The sequence below is a fragment of the Ochotona curzoniae genome, unplaced genomic scaffold (assembly GCF_017591425.1).
Source record: "Ochotona curzoniae isolate NIBS_2020 unplaced genomic scaffold, NIBS_Ocur_1.0 scaffold_4701, whole genome shotgun sequence".
In the NCBI taxonomy this organism is placed as follows: Eukaryota; Metazoa; Chordata; class Mammalia; order Lagomorpha; family Ochotonidae; genus Ochotona; species Ochotona curzoniae.
In genome coordinates, this window is record NW_024467122.1 from 82,182,348 (window position 1) to 82,199,894 (window position 17,547).

Genomic DNA, 17,547 nt, shown 5'->3' on the forward strand with positions numbered 1-17,547 from the left:
GTCTCTCTCTCCAAGAGATTTTGTTTGACTTAAGATAATTCACTAAGAAAGTTAATTCACTAAGACACTGGGATTAGCATTGTGACACTGTGTGTCAAGCCACTGCCTGCAATGCCGGCATCCCATATCCAAGTGTTGGTTTGAGTCTGGGATGCTCAGATTCCAATCCAGCTCCCTGTTAATGCACTTGGGAAGAAGGGAGAGGATGAGCCAAAATTTGGGCCTCTGCACCCACGTGGAGGTTCCAGATGAAACTCCTGGCATTTAGTTTCAACTCCAGCTGTTTTGGCTGTTTGGGGAGTGTACCAGCAAATGGAAGACCTCTTTCTCTTGCTCTTTCTCTCTCTGTGTCTCCCCCAACCCCCTCTCTTGCTCTGCCTTTTAAACAAATAACTAAATTAGCCTTTTAAAAATGTGGCAGAGAAGGCCCACTGTGGTAGCCTAGTGGTTACAGTCCTTACCTAGCATGTGCCAGGATCTCATATATGCACCTGTTCATGTCCTGGCTGCTCCACTTCCCATCCAGCTTCCTGCTTGTGACCTGGGAAAGCAGTCGAGGATGGCCCAAAGCCTTGGGACCCTGCACCTGTGTGGGAGATCCAGAAGAAGCTCCTGGCTTCTGGCTTCGGATCAGCTCAGCTCCAGCCGTTGCAGCCGTTTCAGCCGAATCAGTGGCTGGAAGATCTTCTGTCTCTCCTGTAAATCTGACTTTACAATAAAAATGAACAAATCTTAAAAAAAAAAATGTGGCAGGGAAAAAAATCACACACACCTGAAAATTTAAAAGCATGTGCATAAATAATTCATGTTCCCCAAACAACCCATATGGTAATAAAAGATTTAAAGCTAAATGATAGGGCCTGGTATTACAGCATGGTGGGTTAAGTTACCAGCCTGTGACGCTGATGTCTCATATGGGTACGGGTTCCACTTTCTTTTTTTTCCTTTTTTCAGATTTACTTATTATTTTTACTGGAAATGGCTTTAGGCCATCTTCTACTGCTTTCCCAGGCCACAAGCTGAGAGCTGGATGGGAAGTGGAGTGGCAGGGACATGAATCAGTGCCTATATGGATGTTAGCCACCAGGCTATTGTGCTGGGCCCCTCAGCTGTTCCACTTTCAATCCAGCTCCCTGCTAGTGTGCCTGGGAAAGCAGCAGAGGATGGTCCAAGTGCCTGCATCCACGTGAGACCGGGTGAAACTCCTAGCTTCTGGCTTCAGCCTGCCCCAGTCCCAGAGGCTGCGTCCTTCTGGAAATGTACCAGCAGAGGGAAGCTGTCTCTCTTTTTTTATCTGTCTCCTTCTCTCTCTGTACCTTTGCCTTTGAAATAAATAAATCTTTTACTTATTTTTAAAGGCTTGCTTTATATATATAAATATTTTTATTACGCATCTGAGAGCGTTGCCACCGCAGCACGGGCCAGCAAGGCTTTGATCGTGATTCCTCCTTGTCCTCGCCATTTCAACACTGAGCGGTTCCTAGAGGTCTGCTCATCGGGTCTGTGATGTTGGCGTTTTGTCTCTCAAATGGTCAGGCGCCTTGAATGGCTTTTAGATTCCATTTGAGGCCCTGTGTGCTGGAGTGTTGCTATGGGAGAGGGCATCTAATTTGCCAAAACCAAATTAACCCGAATACACAAGGGGGTTTGTTAAGCAGTAAACAGTTGATAAACATCTAAACACTTTTATTCTTCTTGTTCTGTGCGGACTGAAACTTAATTATTAAACTTAAGTGCACGGGCCCGAACAAAGCACACCCAATTAGCACAATCTTTAAAGCCATGATATCTTTAAATTAGTTTTTCAACCAATGGATGATACAAGCCCTTTTCTACAAACTTAATCCAACAAGCTTGCTTTCTTTTCTATCTAGCCTGAAGTATTGGCGTTTTTCTGGTTTTTAGTTTTATTTATTTATTTTCAAATCCGTAACAGGGGCCTGGATTGTGGCACAGTGGCTTAAGCCCCTGCTTGCAATACCTCCCTCCTATATTAGAATGCCTACTCGAGTCTTAGCTTTTCCACTTTTTTTTTTAAAAAAAAAAGATTTATTTATTTTTATTGGAAAGTCAGATATACAGAGAGGAGGAGAGACAGAGAGGAAGATCTTCTGTCCGATGATTCACTCCCCAAGTGACCGCAATGGCTGGTGCTGTGGCAATCTGAAGCCAGGAGCCAGGAACTTGCTCCAGGTCTCCCACGCGGGTACAGGGTCCCAAGGCTTTGGGCTGTCCTCAACTGCTTTCCTAGGCCACAGGCAAGGAGCTGGATGGGAAGTGGGGGTGCTGGGATTAGAACCGGCATCCATATGGGATCCTGGTGCACTCAAGGTGAGGACTTTAGCCACTAGATCACTGCACCGGGCCCAGTTTTTCCACTTTTAATCCAGCTCCTTGCTAATGTGCCCAGGAAAGCAATTAAAAATGGCCCATAGGCTTGGGCACCTGCTACCCAGGTGTTAGACCAGGATGGAGCTCCTGCCTCCTGTCGGGCTCAGAGCTATTAGCCATTTGGGAAATGAACCTGCAGACAGAAGATACCCTTCTCTCTGTCACTTTACCTTGTGAATAAAGAAAAAAACATTTTAAAAATTCATATCAAGGTTTGTTCAAAACATTGATCATTATTCTGGGCTAAATGCTACTATTGCAAGACAATTTATAATTCAATCTCATCTATAAGCTTTCATTTTCAATCTGGTGGCATTTTCCATCGAGCCCTTAGGCAAAGATCTTGTCATTGAACACAGCTAAGAGTGTGGAGAGGGCCGCCTTTCAAACAATCAATTCATTGACATGTCGCCACTTGGATGGCCCCATTGGCTGGCACCATCCTCAATTGTCCCGCAGAATTTCCTGTCTGTAGCTTTTTTTTTTTAAAGTGCTGTTGACAGGGACAGTGGCAAAGAGAAAAAAACAAGAGGGCTCCCCTGCTGGGTCAGTCCTCAAAACAATTACAATGGCTGGAACTGGACCCAGTCAAAGCCAAGAGCTGGGTAAGTCCTCAAAGCATCTACAACGGTTGGGCCTAGGAGCTGGCTGCCATCTCAATTCATGCCTCCATGGGGAGGGCAGGGCCTCAAGCACCCCAACCTTGACTATTGCCTTTCCGCTTCTGCACCAGCCAGGAGCTGAGCTCAAGAGCTGGAGCTCCGAGTCCATCTAGGCACTGTAATATAAGATTCAGGCACCCCAACCAGCACCTTCACCTACTGTGCCCAACACGCATCACCTCCTTGGTTAAAACACTGGAGCCAGAAAGTAAAAGGTGTCCTTTAGGTCAGATCTGACGAGTCACTGGCTGGGCAAGGAGGCCCTCCTGGGGTGCTGGTCCCAAAGCTTGGCTTCCCAGAGGTTATTGGAAGGGCAAGATGCTCAGGGCCGCTCACTCCATGCCCAGCCTTGGTCTTTCGCTGCAGGTGTTGCCTCATTCGTGGTGTCACTCCTTTCCTTCTGTCTACAAAACGCTGGTCCCTGAGACCCGGGAGGGAAGCCTGGATCAGCGTCAGGTGCGCAGGGGGGCCTGAGGTATGCTGGTGGACTGGACACTGGCAGTGCAAGGGGCACAGCAATCTGGTGGCTGCCCCCTCCCCCAAGGACCCTCCCTCTGGATTCTATTCTTTATATCCTTGATGGATTTTGTCTCTTCTGGGCCATCTTGAAGGAAACCTCTGTGTGTGTGTGTGTGTGTGTGTAAGCGAGAGAGAGAGAGAGAGAGAGAGAGAGAGAGAGGGAAGTGCCTTCTCAAATCCCCTTTCTGCAAACAGGCTTCTGATGTGTCTCAAGGCCACACACCCGACGTCTGGTTTCTGTAGTGCCGAGAATGATGGCCACGGATCAATTGCTCCGAGTTCCGAGGCTGCTGCTGTCACATTGCATTTCCTGACCATTTTCCAGGTCCCTCAACACACGTTTAGAGCTGTGCACCACCCCCTGACACACATACAGGCCCACAGGCATACACACTAGACCCCTTCTCCTGTGGCAGTCTCCTATATTTCATGATCAAATCCACTGGAGGGAGTGGAGCCTTCCTAGCGGTCTCTTGAGGGAACCCCCCCCCCCCAATCTTAGGACAGAGAAGGAAGGCAAGGGAGGCCTGCTCCCCACCACAGACCCATGCACAGAGAATAACTCCCAGATGCAGCTGCTGGTTGGACTCCTGGACCAATGCGGAGAAGGGGGCTAAGCCGGGCCTGTCCCTAACTCAACACAGAGAACAAGCCAGCTCTCCTGCCAGGAGGTGACAGCCCTGAGCCCTCCTCTGGCTTGCGCTGGGGTGCACTCGCGGGGCCCAGGTGGTGACCTTCAGAAGGGCAGGGGCAGAGGACTGAGGCCCAGGGGTCACAGCCACCACCACCTTTGTCGGGGGGGGGGGGGCAGGGTCTCTGACCCCAGTCTGTTCCCAGACCTTACTCTCAGAGGTGGATGAGGCAGCGAGGAAGCAGGGTGGGGTGTCCCCCCGCTTTCCACCTCAGCAACACCCTGCCCCGAGCAGGGTCTCTTCTCTCCCCTACCCAACAAGCTCACTTTTCCAATACTGTGAAATCAAGGAGCTTTGAATTCTGCTGGCTGCGAGGCAGCTGCCTCCACCTCATTCTCAGACTAGCCCAGCTCACCACACTCCCATGGCGCCCTCACAGCGCATGCTCCAGCCCTGAAAGAGCCACAGTTCCATTCTCCCCCGGGACAAACTTACCCGCCAACCCCCAACCTTGTGCTCCACAGCAGGTGCTTGCTCTGCAGTTGGTGCTACTTGTGTAAGCAACCATTGGCCTGTCCCTAAGGGTGTCTGTGCCCCTACTGGCTTCACCTGGATGGCAGCAGCTGCGGCAGCGCGCGTGCCCGCACCCATGCATCCCCATGAGCACGAGTGTGCGTGAGCGTGCACACAACACACACACACACACACACACACACACACACACACACACACACACACACACACACCGCCACGACAGTCTCGGTCCGGACGGCGGTTGACACGCACTCAGTGCATACTCCCACACACCGCGCAAGCTCCCCACGCGTGGGGCCTACAATACTCCATCTTCCGTCCCTCCCCTACTCCCTCCCAACCACCCCCTTCACCTCCAAGAGTGGCCCTGGGTGCAAAAACCTACTACAGTCGGGTCAGAAAAGCTGGAAATCACACAAAGGACCCCCACGGGAAACCCTCTCCCTCCTCTGGATTCTTTTTTCCTCCTGCAGGCGATCTCCCTCTGTCCCTGGATTAAAAAAAAAAGTCTCGGAGTCCCGTTCAAATCGATGCTTTTATTGACCATTTAGACAGACGCGTTTAGAAAAGGGCACGGGTTCCGGGACGGGGACTACTCCCCGACCCCCGGGCCCGCGCTTGTGCTGTGCTGCGCTACGTGGAAAGGGGCTGGTGTGCCCGCCCCGCCCCCACCTTCCCACCCCCTGCCCCCCTACGCTTTCCTCCCACGACGAAAACGGGACTCCACGCCGTGCCCTTCCCACCCCCACCCTCTCACACCCCCCCCGCCCCCCATCGCACGGTCACATCCTACAGGACACAGACTTCTCCCCCTACAGAACACCCTCCGCTAGGACTACGGGGCAGACGCGGCACGATTGCGCACAGGCTTTTGTGCCAACCCTGGCGCACGGTTCCCCACGAGGAACGCACCCGGGATACCCGACCCGGCTGGCTCCCCGTCCCTGGGCGCCTTTAGGCTGTCGTCCCCACGGGTCGCCAGAAGTCTCCACGCCCTGATGCCCGGGGGACCGACTGGCCTCCCAAGTGGACTGGGGGTGCGCGCCCCAGTCCCGTGGAGTTTTATTTCGTTAAGTTAGGAGAGGAGCGACACACGGACATACACACAACGTTCCTAGAGACAAGGAAAGGGGTGTTAGCACCAGACCCAGAGAATGTCGCTGTCTTGGAAAACAACAAAACCCGGGAAATCAGAGTGGGGGTGGGGTGGGCCGTGAAACCGCAGCGCGCCAGGCACCGGAGTCGGCTCCAGCCAGACAGAAGAGGTGGGGGCACGTCTCGGGGCACACGTACCCCTGGTCGGAGTTGGGCTTTGGAAGGAAACAGGAAGGTCTGTCGCCCATCCCCCCGCGGGGACCTGCAGCATGCTGGCAGCCAGCAGGACTCCGAGGAGCGCCCCGCCCAGGGAGCCGCGGCCACACCCCTCTGGGAGCTGTGGGGCACCCAAGGCGGGGCTGGTTTGGGGATCGTCGCAGAGGGAAATAGGATGGCGTAGTAGACTTGACCTCACCATCCATCGGCGGGGTCCTACACAGGGGAGGAGGTGCGGGACGCTGTGCTTGGAGTGGAGGGCTCAGCGCATCCAGGGTGGTGGGAATCTGGAGGCCCAGTCCCCTCTGGAAGCCTTGGATCCTCAGGCTGGGGGCGAGGGTCAGAGTGGGTGCGGATTGGAGTGGGCGGGGGACGAGGGAGGTATTTGTGGCCCGGGCAGGGGTGAGGTGGGATGGAGTGAAGGGTAGGGTGGGATAGGGGGTTTAGCCCGCCGTCTGCCTGTAATTGCCGTTAATCTCCGGCGTGATGTTGACGGCCTCGGCGCCCAAGGGCAGCCGGTCGCTGTACTCAGAGCCTGCCTCGAACTCCTCCTGGTTCACCTTAGACTGGGACTCCGCCAGCGAGCAGGCCGCCAGGCTCTCCTCCCTCTGCAAGCCTCCGCTGGGGTCCCCCTGCTCCTCCTCTTCTTCTAGGATCTCCTCCGGGGCCTCCCCCTGCTCTTCACCGCCGGCCTCGCCACCCGCCCCGAAACTCTTCTCCGACTCGAGGTAGGAGGCCCGGGGGTCGAAGTCGTTGGCGATGCGCTTCTCCATGGGGTCTGGGGCTTGCGGCCGCAGAATCAAGCGGTAGGGCTTGCCCGGGTGCTTGGCCAGCAGATGGCAGCAAGCAGCGCCCAGCAGGGGCACGGTGGCCAGCACCAGCAGGAACACGCTCACCGCCACGATGACCAGCAGCGAGGGCAGCTCTTTCTTGGTGGCGAACACGACTTGCACGTGGCAGGCCTCGCCCGCCAGCGCCAGGCATACGGAATAGTTGGTGCCGGGCTGCAGCCCGCGGAACCAGTAGGCGTTGACGCCCTCCTCCACGCGCGACCACTGCACCGCCGCGCCGCCGCCCGCCGGACACAGGTAGAGCAGACGCAGGGGTCGCCGCCCGGGACCCCAGCGCGCCGCCAGCGGCGTCAGCTGCACTCGTGCCTCGCGCTCTGCCACATCCAGCGCGATGACGCCCAGTTCGAAGGCGTGCGGCTTGAGCTCCGCGCTCTGGTTGAACGCGTGGTTGGACACGTACCGGGACGGGTCTCCATGGCCGCAGTGCTGCTTCTCCGCCGCGTCTTCAGGAATCGAGTCTTCGGCCTCCTCTTCCTCACCTGCCTCGGTCTCCTCCTCCTCCTCCTGCATCGGCTCCGCCTCCCCGAGGACAGCGACTCTGGCTTGGCCGTCGCGGCCTTTGGTTTTGCCTTCGGGCTTAAAAGGCAGGACGCTGTTACCTCGGCCCTTGGCAGTAGATTTGCGCCCAGAGGTCGGAGTCTGTCCGTCTGCTTCTCCCTCAGCGCCGGGAGCGTGTTTGGGGGGCCCGGCTGCAGTCACCGCCACGCGCATGGAAGTTGAGTTGGTGCCCAGCTCATTGTGCGCGCGGCAGGTGTAGATGCCCGCCTCCTTGGCACTGAGCACCGGTACCAACAGGGAGCCGTTGGCGAGGGCCAAGAAACGAGGAGTGGCCGGGGGCACGGGCCAAGCTGGGGGTGGAGGCGATGTTGGAGCCTCCATCGTCGTCGGCGTGGGCGCGTCCCCGTCTCCTTCACCCTTCGGGTTCGCCGCCTCGTTCCCGTCGTCCTCCCCGCTCGGGACCGGCGGCTCCAAGACGACTGTGCCACCGGGGATCTGGAGTTGCCACTGCAGGCGGGGCGTGGGGTGTCCTTCGGCCACGCAGTGCGCCAAGAACGTCAGGCCGGCACGTAGAGGGGCGCCAGGCACCTCGGGTACTGGTTCTGCGTTCAGAAGTACGCTGGGCGGCGCGCAGGGTAGGGCGGGCAGGCGGTGCACTGGCACGCCTTGCAGCGCTGGGGGCGAGGCGCAAGCGATGGAGTCTGGCTCGGGTAGGGAGACCCGGGTGCTAGCGGCCCAGGCCTGCAGCCATAGCAGGCGGCAGCCGCAGTGAAAGGGATTGTGATAAAGCTGTAGGTGCGATAACGCGCTCAGCGCGTCGAAGGTGCCGGGCTCCAGCGTGCGCAGGCGGTTGTTGTTGATGCGCAGCGAACGCAGGTCCGGCAGCGCTCCGAGAGCGTCCCGGGGCAACGAGCCCAGGTTGTTGTGGTTCATCTTGAGCAACTGCAGCGCGCTCAGGTTGCGAAGGTCGCTCCACGGGAAGCTGGAGATGAGGTTGTGGCTCAGGTCGAGGTTCTTCAGCTGGCTTAACACGGCCAGGGAGCCCGGCTCCACGGTGCGCACCTCATTGTGCGCCAGCCACAGCGACGTGACCTGCGTGACGTTGGCGAATGCCCCGCGTCGAAGCACGGTGATCTTGTTGGCCGACAGGCTTAGCGTGGTCACGTTGGCAGGCAGTCCTTCGGGGACCTCGCGCAGCTCCTTGTAGGCGCAATCGGCGAACTGGTGAGCGTACTTGTCTACGCAGGCGCAAGGCTCTGGGCATGCCGCTGCCACTCTGAGCAGGGCCCAGGACAACCACAGGGCACGGAGGGGCGCCATGGCGGCTCCTACACTCCTAAGGGGGAGAAGAGAGGAGAAGGTGACCGGCAGCCCTAGCTTCCCATCCCCCCCATCAAGCTCTGTCCTCAAAATCTGAGTAGCCACGAGTGGAACCAATACCAACCTGGGTGCCCAAAGGATGGTGGGGTTTTTTTTGTTGTTGTTTGTTTCTTTTCTCTTTCCCTACCCCCACCCCAACTTACCCTTGAACAGGTTGGGCACTGACCCCTCTTTGTGTTTCCAAGTCTTCAGCCAACAAGATAAAATGGATGCACAATGAGGGCATTTGTTTGTCCTTGACTGGGCTGCCTTGCCCATTACCCTTTGTCCCGCCAGCACTCACACAGGCACGAACCAAGACAAAACACCCTTCCCCCCTACAGACACACACACCCATGCCCTGGATCCACTGCCCCCTGCCTTGCCTACTTCTGCTCTGTGAGAGGACCTTGCAGCTCCCCAAAGCATTTCATAGCCACACACAAGAACACCCAGTCTAGCACACGACACCCAGTGCCCGCATTGTTCCCTCCTGGCTGCACCCAGCATCTGCACAGCAGGGTGTTCGAGCACGGTGCAAGCCACGTCCCTATGCATTGTGAGGGTAGACAGGCACACGTCCCACAAGGGAGCCCAGGCGCATGTAACAGCCCCCTCCCGGGAGACCGAAATCCCAGCAGGTGAGCCCTGCGGGGTGGCAAGTGGGGAAGCAGAACCCCTGGCCCTTCTTGCAGGGCAGCTCCTCAGGGAAAACCCAGGCACTGCAGTCCACCTCCCCCCACCCAAACTCCCGGCCAGTTGCACGGCACAGAAGACAAAATCATTGGGTCTCCCAAGAGAGGGGCTACACTGCTACGGGACGCTGGAATCCGTTCAAGAGCCTGAGCCTTCCTTCCCAGCTACTGGTCATCCCCACCCAGCCCCATTCTCAGCCACACAGCCCCCTCAGGAGCCCCAGCCCATTTGTGTGACATGTTCCTATCCCCCCTCCCCGCTCCCGCCTTCGGGCACCCGCGACCCTGCATGCACCTTTCCACTCCACTTTAGCTCCTAGTGGAGCATCCCTCCGCTCCAGGATTCGCCCCAACACAGCCTGCAGATTGCAGGAAGGAGGAGTGGGTGGACGCCTGAGGCTGGGCCAACGCCCACCTGGGCTGAGGCTACTGCGGGGACAGGTTCTCCACTTACCCGCACCCGCCTGCTCTAGTGCGTTGCCCTGGAGCAAGAACCCTTTCTCCTGCGCGCTGTGGCGGAGCCGGGGCACAGCCCGCAGTAGCCTCCCGCATCTGTTCCTGCGGTTGTAGGGAAAACCGTGATGGGGCAGAGAAAGGGGCCAGATAAGTTTTTTGGGGGGTGGGGAGGGACTCCCTCGGTCCCGAAGTCCCACTTGAGATTTTCCTACCACGTCTGGCAGCGGGTTGGGGAGAGAGTGAGAGCAGAGCCCTTGCGCGCGCTCCCAGGCTCGGCGGGGACGCGCATGCCTCTCCCACTCCTCACAACGTCTGCGTTTGTGAAGGCTGGGTAGACCCCCCCCCCCACTCGCCGCCGCCCCGGCCAAGACACGTCGGTCACAGGGGCGTCCCACGCCCACCGCTCCCGCAAGTAGCCCACCTCCTGCTGACATTGTCACTCCCACACCGCCAGTTCCCTTCCCCAGGAGCAGACACAGTTGCACGCAAACCTTGCACCTCTACGCGTCGGACTTGTGCCTCCTTAGCGTCTGCGCTGGCAAGAACACCCGCCCGCCCCGGGACCCTCTTCCTGTCCCTCTCACCCACCTTCACGCGCTTTTCACCCTCACGCGCCCGGCCTCCAGCGCCCGCAAGCTTCGCTGCGAATTGAAGCCGGAGCGGCTTTTACGCCCCGCAACACGTGAGACAAACCATTTTGAGGAACTGGGGGGAAAGGCAAGCGCGCGGCTGCGGGGCGGGCGGGTGGGGGCGTGTCTTTGCCTCGAAACACTTTCTGCAATCACAGGCGGTGGAGAAGGCAGACCTCGAGCCGCGTTCGCTCTGCTCGCGCGGGCCCTTGTCTCCCGCACCGCCCAGCCGGCCGCCACCTCCCCGAAGCCACGTTCAACACGATGCATAATTGATAGTGTTAGCAGAGCGCCTCTCCCTCCCTGCCTTTTTATTTTTTGCCTGGATCTGGGCAGATTCTAGTCCTGATCTCCCCCTCGCACTGCCCCCTTCCTACTAGGCTAACCCGAAGTCCAGAGCGAGTGGCCGCGCAGGGCACGGGGCGGGGAGGGGAGAAAGGCGCCCCATCCTTTAGCTCGCCACCATCCCTGGCCCAACCTTGGAAGCCGGGAGTCCCTTACGTCTGGTCTTTGTGGCTAAGCCACCGCCAGAAGCCCACCGCCCAATGCGCGGTCCCGTGCGCACTGTTGGGCGGGGCGCGGGGCCAGCGTGCACTCCCGGGAAGCCAGGCTGGCGCCCGCAAGCACCTTGCTTTCGCGTCTTGCTAGCTGCAGGCGAGTGGGGCGCCGGGGCTGTCGCGGGAGGCTGCGGGGCTGGCTAGACCGCGTCCGCTCCTCCGAAGCACCTCCGAGGGCTCCAGCAGGGCTCCCTCCCCTTCTCTCCCTAAGGCGAGCGCTCCGCCAACCCCCCGCGCGTGGCGCCGGCTGGGAACCACGCTTAGGCCGCCCCCGCCGCCGCCGGCCGTCTCACACCCTCACACAACAGCCGGCCCGGGCGGACGCGCTGTTCCCAACTCCCGCTCCCGAACTCTGATGGAGCCCCGACATTTCTTTTAGCATCGAGGAGGCGGAGGCGCGGCGATGTCGAGGCATTTGGCTAAAACCCGGTTCCCACCCCCGCCTGCCTACAGCATCTTTGTAGACAGCTGCCGGCCAGAACCGAAAACAGAGAGTCCGGGGGACTGGCAGAAGCCCGGTGACCGTGCTTTGCGTGGGCGCCGAGCCTCGGACAGGCGTGCGCTCCGGGGTTCGGCTCCCAGACCTCAGCCCGGGGCAGTGAGGGTCTTTCACGGCGGTTGGAGAGCGGCGCGGCGCGGTGCGTTTGGGGCCTCTGCTAGATCAATACCCTGATTTGAGTGTTGAGCATTTTAATGAGCTGAGGCCAGGGGTGGGGGAGGAAGACAGGCAAGGAGCGCAGCCTCCGAAGAGACCACCCGGCCGGGAGGGTGCCTTTGTAAATTAAATATGAACACACCCGGCGCGCGCGCGCGCTCTCCTCCTCCCGTCCTCGCCGCGGGCGGCCCCGCGCGCAGCTCGCTCTGCATGGAGTTCCGAACCCAGAACTTGGCCGCCGCCTGCTCGTGACGGGAGTGAGGGTGGAATGGGGGATGGATGTGCCAAGGCGCTTTGGAGGGGGGAGGGAGAGTTGTTGAAGCAGCAGGTTCCCGTGAGAGATCCCAGTGACCCTGCCAGGGCTGCGATGGGACGGGTCGGGAGCCGGTCTCTGGGCCTTGCGGGACCGAGGGTGGGGATGGCGTGGGCCACGGCACCGGCTCCTTTGTTTGCGGAGTCTGGCGGCATCTAGGGCGTGTGGACCAAAGGTGGAGATTCTGGGAGCGCAGCTGCGGGAGAAGGTAGGGTCCCCGCTGCAGGGACAGGATGAGTCCCGCACCTGGGCTCCTGCGGCCCATTTCTGAGGCGCCCAGGCAGCGAGGGAGGTTCCCTCGGGAGTCATTCCCCCCAGCCCCAATTTTTCACCTTTCTTCCCTGTTTTTTGGGGGGAGGCCAGGACAGAGGGGGATAAATTGAAAGAGAGCAGAGAAGAAAGACAGTTTCCGGGGCAGGGAAGAGCGGGTGGCCCGGTGGGCCTGTGCGCACAACCTCCCAGAGCCAGCGGGATCTGTCTAGCCAGCGGCTCTGGGAACCTCTGGGGGCACACCCGCCGGCAGTGCCCCTCTCCGCACCGTCAGGTCGGGGATGCCGAAGCCTGAGGCGGTCTTTGGTGACTAGGAGGGTTCCAGGCGCCTAGGGAGGTGAGCCGGGGCCTCAGGGCTCCCGTCGGTTCCCCTCGGCTCCCGCCCATTGTGCAGCTATTTGTTGTTGTTGTTGTTCCCGACCCTGCCCTGTGGGGAAAAGACGCCCCTGCCAGTACCCGCTGGTGGCAGGGCAGAGTCCTCTTGAAACCTGGGAGGAGTTGAGCGAGGAGACCCCGCGCGCGACACAAATGCCAGTGGCGTCCAGGGCACTCGCCGTGGGCAGGTGCTGACGCGCAGCTGCCACTCGCACCGCGCCCACAGCTTTGATTATTAAAAGGCACCTCGTCGGGTATGGGGGAGTTGCGTGGGGGACAGGGGTCCTCCAGGTTTCTAGTGCGAGTGCCAAGGACCTCAGATATGCAACAGAATCTCTCCCACCTAAGGGCTAATGAGATTTTTGACCATGTTGGGGTCCTGTGCTGCCCCTCCACGCCCCCCGCAGCTGGCTCAGAGACCGAGACCTGGAGCCTCACCTGCTTTCCTTCCTTCGTTTATCCTTCCTCGCTCCTTCCCTCCCTTCCTTATTTCTTTCTTGCCGTCCTTCCTTCATTTTTTCCCCCTTCCGTCTAACTGGACACCTTGCGGACCCGAACGTTAGACACCTTAGCCCGAACCTCGGGCTGGCGCCTGCAGGATCCGAACATGCTCCCCCGCCTCTGCGCCCCAGGTGTCGGGCACGGCCTGGTCGGTGCGCGCCCCCTGCTGGAGCTCCTGCGGGATCTGGGGGTCGCGGGGTGCAGGAGCCACTGGGTTCCTATCAGGCAGGCAGAACCAAGACCCCTGGGTGTGGTGGGGGGCTTCCCCTCCGGTGCCCATGCGGTTTACATCTCAGGAGTCTGCATCCTGTGGAATTCCCGGCATTCCCTCCGAATTCTCCCGAAACCTCTATCCTTGGCAGGAACCAGTAGATGAACCCTTAGTTCTAGAATCACTCACTCTCATGGCCTTACAGAGTTCGGTCTGGGCATGATGACCAGGCCAGCTTATGTATGTCCCACCTCGGGTTAGGAGGACCTCAGCTCTGGCCCCATCCCACCCCACCCCAGGCTCAGCCTACCTCTGGTGCATAGCAGTCACAATTACGATTATTACCACTCATAAAAGCGTCTAGTTTAGCTCCTTAAATCCAGATTCTAACGCCTCTAGCTGTGTTTGGAAGCAAGCCTGACAGCCGCAGGTTTAGGGAGGGAGAAGGTTTTTAATTAAAAACCCATTCTGTTTAAGAATTTATTGGACTCTCTGACTTTATAATTATTTTCTAGGGGGAAAAAAAATCTACACGTGACTGTTGATTTGGGAGGAACGCAGCCACCTGTGGTGGCATGCTGATGCCATGGGAAGGGGTTTCCTTGAATGGTGTTATTATTAATAATTAATTAATATGCATCATCCAGGGTCCAGCCCTTGGCCCTGCTGCCAATGCTTTCATGCAATCAGGTCTGACATGCAGCTGGCTCAGACGGCCACAGCCATCAGAATGCACGCCAGCTGTGCCAGCGATGGCTCCTGTAACTTGCTCATGGCACTGCATAAGGGGTGGCACTGCACGGGGAGGCGGGAGGGAAGAGGGTAGCATCTGAGAGGCAGGTGGGTTCCAGGCAGGCTGAGTCCGAGGCTCCAGTGCCAGCCTTCAGGAGGCTGCGGCCTCAGGCTTGTGTCCCTGGGTGGCTAAGGAGGCCTTTGGGAACAGCAAGATTAGCCCTCTCAGTGTGCGAGACATGCTCAGCCTGGATTCGTCTCCCTGAAGTTACAGGCTCCTGGCGCCTTCATGTCAGCCTGGCTTAGGCACCTGACACGCTCAGCCTGGATTCGTCTCCCTGAAGTTACAGGCTCCCGGTGCCTTCATGTCAGCCTGGCTCTGAGTCAGTAGATGGCTCAAGGGACCCAGCTGATTGGCTTGGATTCAGGGCTCTCTCTCTAGCCCTGAAGTGGACATGGAGGTGTCTGCGCCCAGGTTTACCACCAGTGAGAAGGGGGGGTGGCAAAGGCATGGTCAGAGTGACCAAACCTTGTATCAGAATGCATGGAAGACAGAGTGACCGCAGTTATAAAGAGCAATATCAGGGCCTGGTGCGGTGGTCTAGCAGCTAAAAGTCCTCGCTTTGAATGCGCTGGGATCCCATATGGGCGCTGGTGCCTTGGGACCCTGCATCTACATGGGAGACCTGGAAGAAGCTCCTGGCTCCTGGCTTCAGACTGGTGCAGCACCAGTCGTTGTGGCTACTTGGGGAGTGAATCATTGGATGGAAGATCTTCCTCTCTGTATATCTGATTTTGCTATAAAAACAATAACTCTTCAAAAGAAAGAAAGAAAGAAAGAAAGAAAGAAAGAAAGAAAGAAAGAAAGAAAGAAAGAAAGAGAAAGAAAGGAAAAAAGAAAAAAAGAAAGGAAGAAAGAAAGGAAGGAAGGAAGAAAAGAAAAAGGATGCAGTAATAAAATTCTAAAAAAAAAAAAAGAAGAAGAAAGAAAGACTAAAGTCCTCGCCTTGAATGGGATGCCATATGGGTGCCAGTTCTAATCCTGGCAGCTCCATTTCCCATCTAGCTCCCTGCTCATGGCCTGGGAAAGCAGTTGAGGACGGCCCAAAGCCTTGGGACCCTAGACCCACGTGGGAGACCTGGGGGAGGTTCCTGGCTCCTGGTTTTGGATCTGTGCAGCACCAGCCATTGCGGTTACTTAGGGAGTAAATCATCAGATGGACAGAAGATCTTCCTCTCTCTCCTCCTCTCTGTGTGTCTGACTTTGTAATAAAAAATAAATTTTTTTTAAAAAAGAGCCATATCAGATACCTACTTTAAAAAAATATTTATTTAAAAGACAGAGTGACACAAAAGGGGATGCAAAGAGAGATGGTACATATGCCCAATAGCCACAGTAGCTGGGTCTGGGCCAGGCCAAAGTCGGGGGCCAGGAGCTCCATCCAGGTCTCCCATGTTGGGGAGCACTTGGGCCATTGCTGCTGCTTTCGCAGGTGCACAAGCAGGGAGCTGAACTGGAAGTGGTGTAGCCAAGACTTGAACCAGGGCTCCAGCTGGAGTGGCAAACTACAGCTTAACCCACTGCACCACAATGCTGGAACCAGGTGAGGAGGCTGCTCTGTGTCCCCTGCCGCCCATAAGCAGGGTCCTGGCTGGCTAAGGTTAGGCAGGGGTGGTGTGAGCAGGTTCAAAGACTCTCTCTCTGAAAATCAGAGGGTGCTCTGCTTTCTCAGAATTCCTGGAAGGATGCAAATCTGTTCTTGGAAATGCCAGTGCTGGGATCCAACACTATTTCGGGAGCAGAAGGAACTGCAGGGCTGCGCATGCGCACGAGGAGTCATTCGTAAACTTGGATATGCTCCCGCGTGACTGACGTGTAGCTCTCAACTGAGGTCCTGGGCAGTCCAGGTGGAAAATAGGAGCAAGGATCTTACAGTCCCACTGCGAGGACCCTGCCACAGCCCACGCCGGCGGCCTCCCTGCCCACTTCCCCTTGAACACCTACGCTTGCTTGCACGCGCCGGTGTGCTAGAGTGCCTGTAGGTCTGCTGACCTCAGCTACAACTGTGTTCATGAGTGCCAGAACCAGCAGCCTCCACCCCACATCTGGGAGAGATGACTTGGGGACCCTCAAATACTGACTCCAAGCTTGGAGGCAGCTACCTGCAGGCCGACAGCCTGGCTGCATCACCCCAGGTGGGCCTGCACCTGTCATGCAAGTGTTTCGAATTCTGCACCTGTTTCAGGGATCGTGTGTGTGTGTGTGTGTGTGTGTGTGTGTGTGTGTGTGTGTGGAGTTGGACTCTTTCGCATTCTCCAACTCAGTCTTGTCTTGATCACACCGATCACCCAGAGTCCCTCAGCACAGAGCCCCACCCCCACCCCCTGCAGCCCCTGCAATGGAGCAGCAGTGGGGATGGCTCAGCCAAGGGCGCTGCTCAGCTCAGCTCAGCTCAGCTCAGCTCAGCTCAGCTCAGCTCAGCCCGGTCCCCGGGGGCCTTATCTCCAGGCCCAGCTGGGGACTTGATGTATTTATTCGCTTCTTCCAGCCCTTCCATCCTGCCTGCAAGTCTGTCATGCAGATGGCTGTCTAGGAGCCAGACAGGGACATGAGAGAGGCAACGTCATAAATCCCTGCGGCCTCAACCACAAGGGGACAGAGGGCACGGAGGAGGAGGAGGAGGCTGGGAAAAGCAGGAGGAAGAATCAAAAGACCCAAAGGCCAGGGGACCTTGTATGCCCTGGAAGCAGGCGGCAGGAGATGGGAGAGGCAGGGCAGGGGAGAGGCAGGGGAGGGGAGAGGCAGGGGAGGGGAGAGGCAGAGCACTCCTGGGATGCTCTGGAGTCCCCACAGTGCCCACTGCTCTGGGTGCTGGGTGCATGGAGTTTTTGCTTTATTATTGTTATTTTTTCATTGCTTTGGCAATCAAGGTTATCATTATGCTTGAGGGCACTTCCTGTAATTCTTGCCCTCTTATGATGTGTGGGTTACCACTAATTTACATGCAAGGTTGGAGAACCCGAACAGCCTCTGGCTCCAAGGTTGCATGGTGGAAGTTGGAATTTGAACTCGGATCCCTCAAAACAATCCCAATCTTCCCCACCCCACCCCCCCGCACGTGCACACATGCTTGCAACACACACAGGCGCACACACAGACACACCCAGTGCCTTGCTCACAAGCTGCCTTCCAGGGGGCACCACCATGAGCCTCCTCTACCACCTGCTCTGCTGACTCGGTGTATAACTGCGTCAGTCTGGGTTGTGGCCCACAGGCAACGGTTCGTCCCCTGGATGTCCCAGCCACCGCCGGCCCCTGGGCAGTCTGCACAATGCACCCAGCCTCAGCCAGGGCCACATGGGGTCTGTCTGCCCGGCTTTTTGGAAAATTCCTGC

The 17,547-nt window shown here is 57.8% G+C and overlaps 1 protein-coding gene across 1 annotated transcript; it reads right to left on the minus strand.

Moving 5' to 3' along the window:
- Positions 1 to 6,492: 6,492 nt before the first annotated feature.
- ISLR2 (immunoglobulin superfamily containing leucine rich repeat 2) lies at positions 6,493 to 8,718 on the minus strand. Its single transcript, XM_040969612.1, has one exon. The coding sequence runs from the start codon at positions 8,716 to 8,718 to the stop codon at positions 6,493 to 6,495; it is 2,226 nt and encodes a 741-aa protein (XP_040825546.1).
- Positions 8,719 to 17,547: the final 8,829 nt, after the last annotated feature.

Coding starts and splice junctions, on each gene's coding strand:
- ISLR2 (XM_040969612.1), bottom strand. CDS start 8,718: ATGGCGCCCCTCCGTGCCCTGTGGTTGTCCTGGGCCCTGCTCAGAGTG.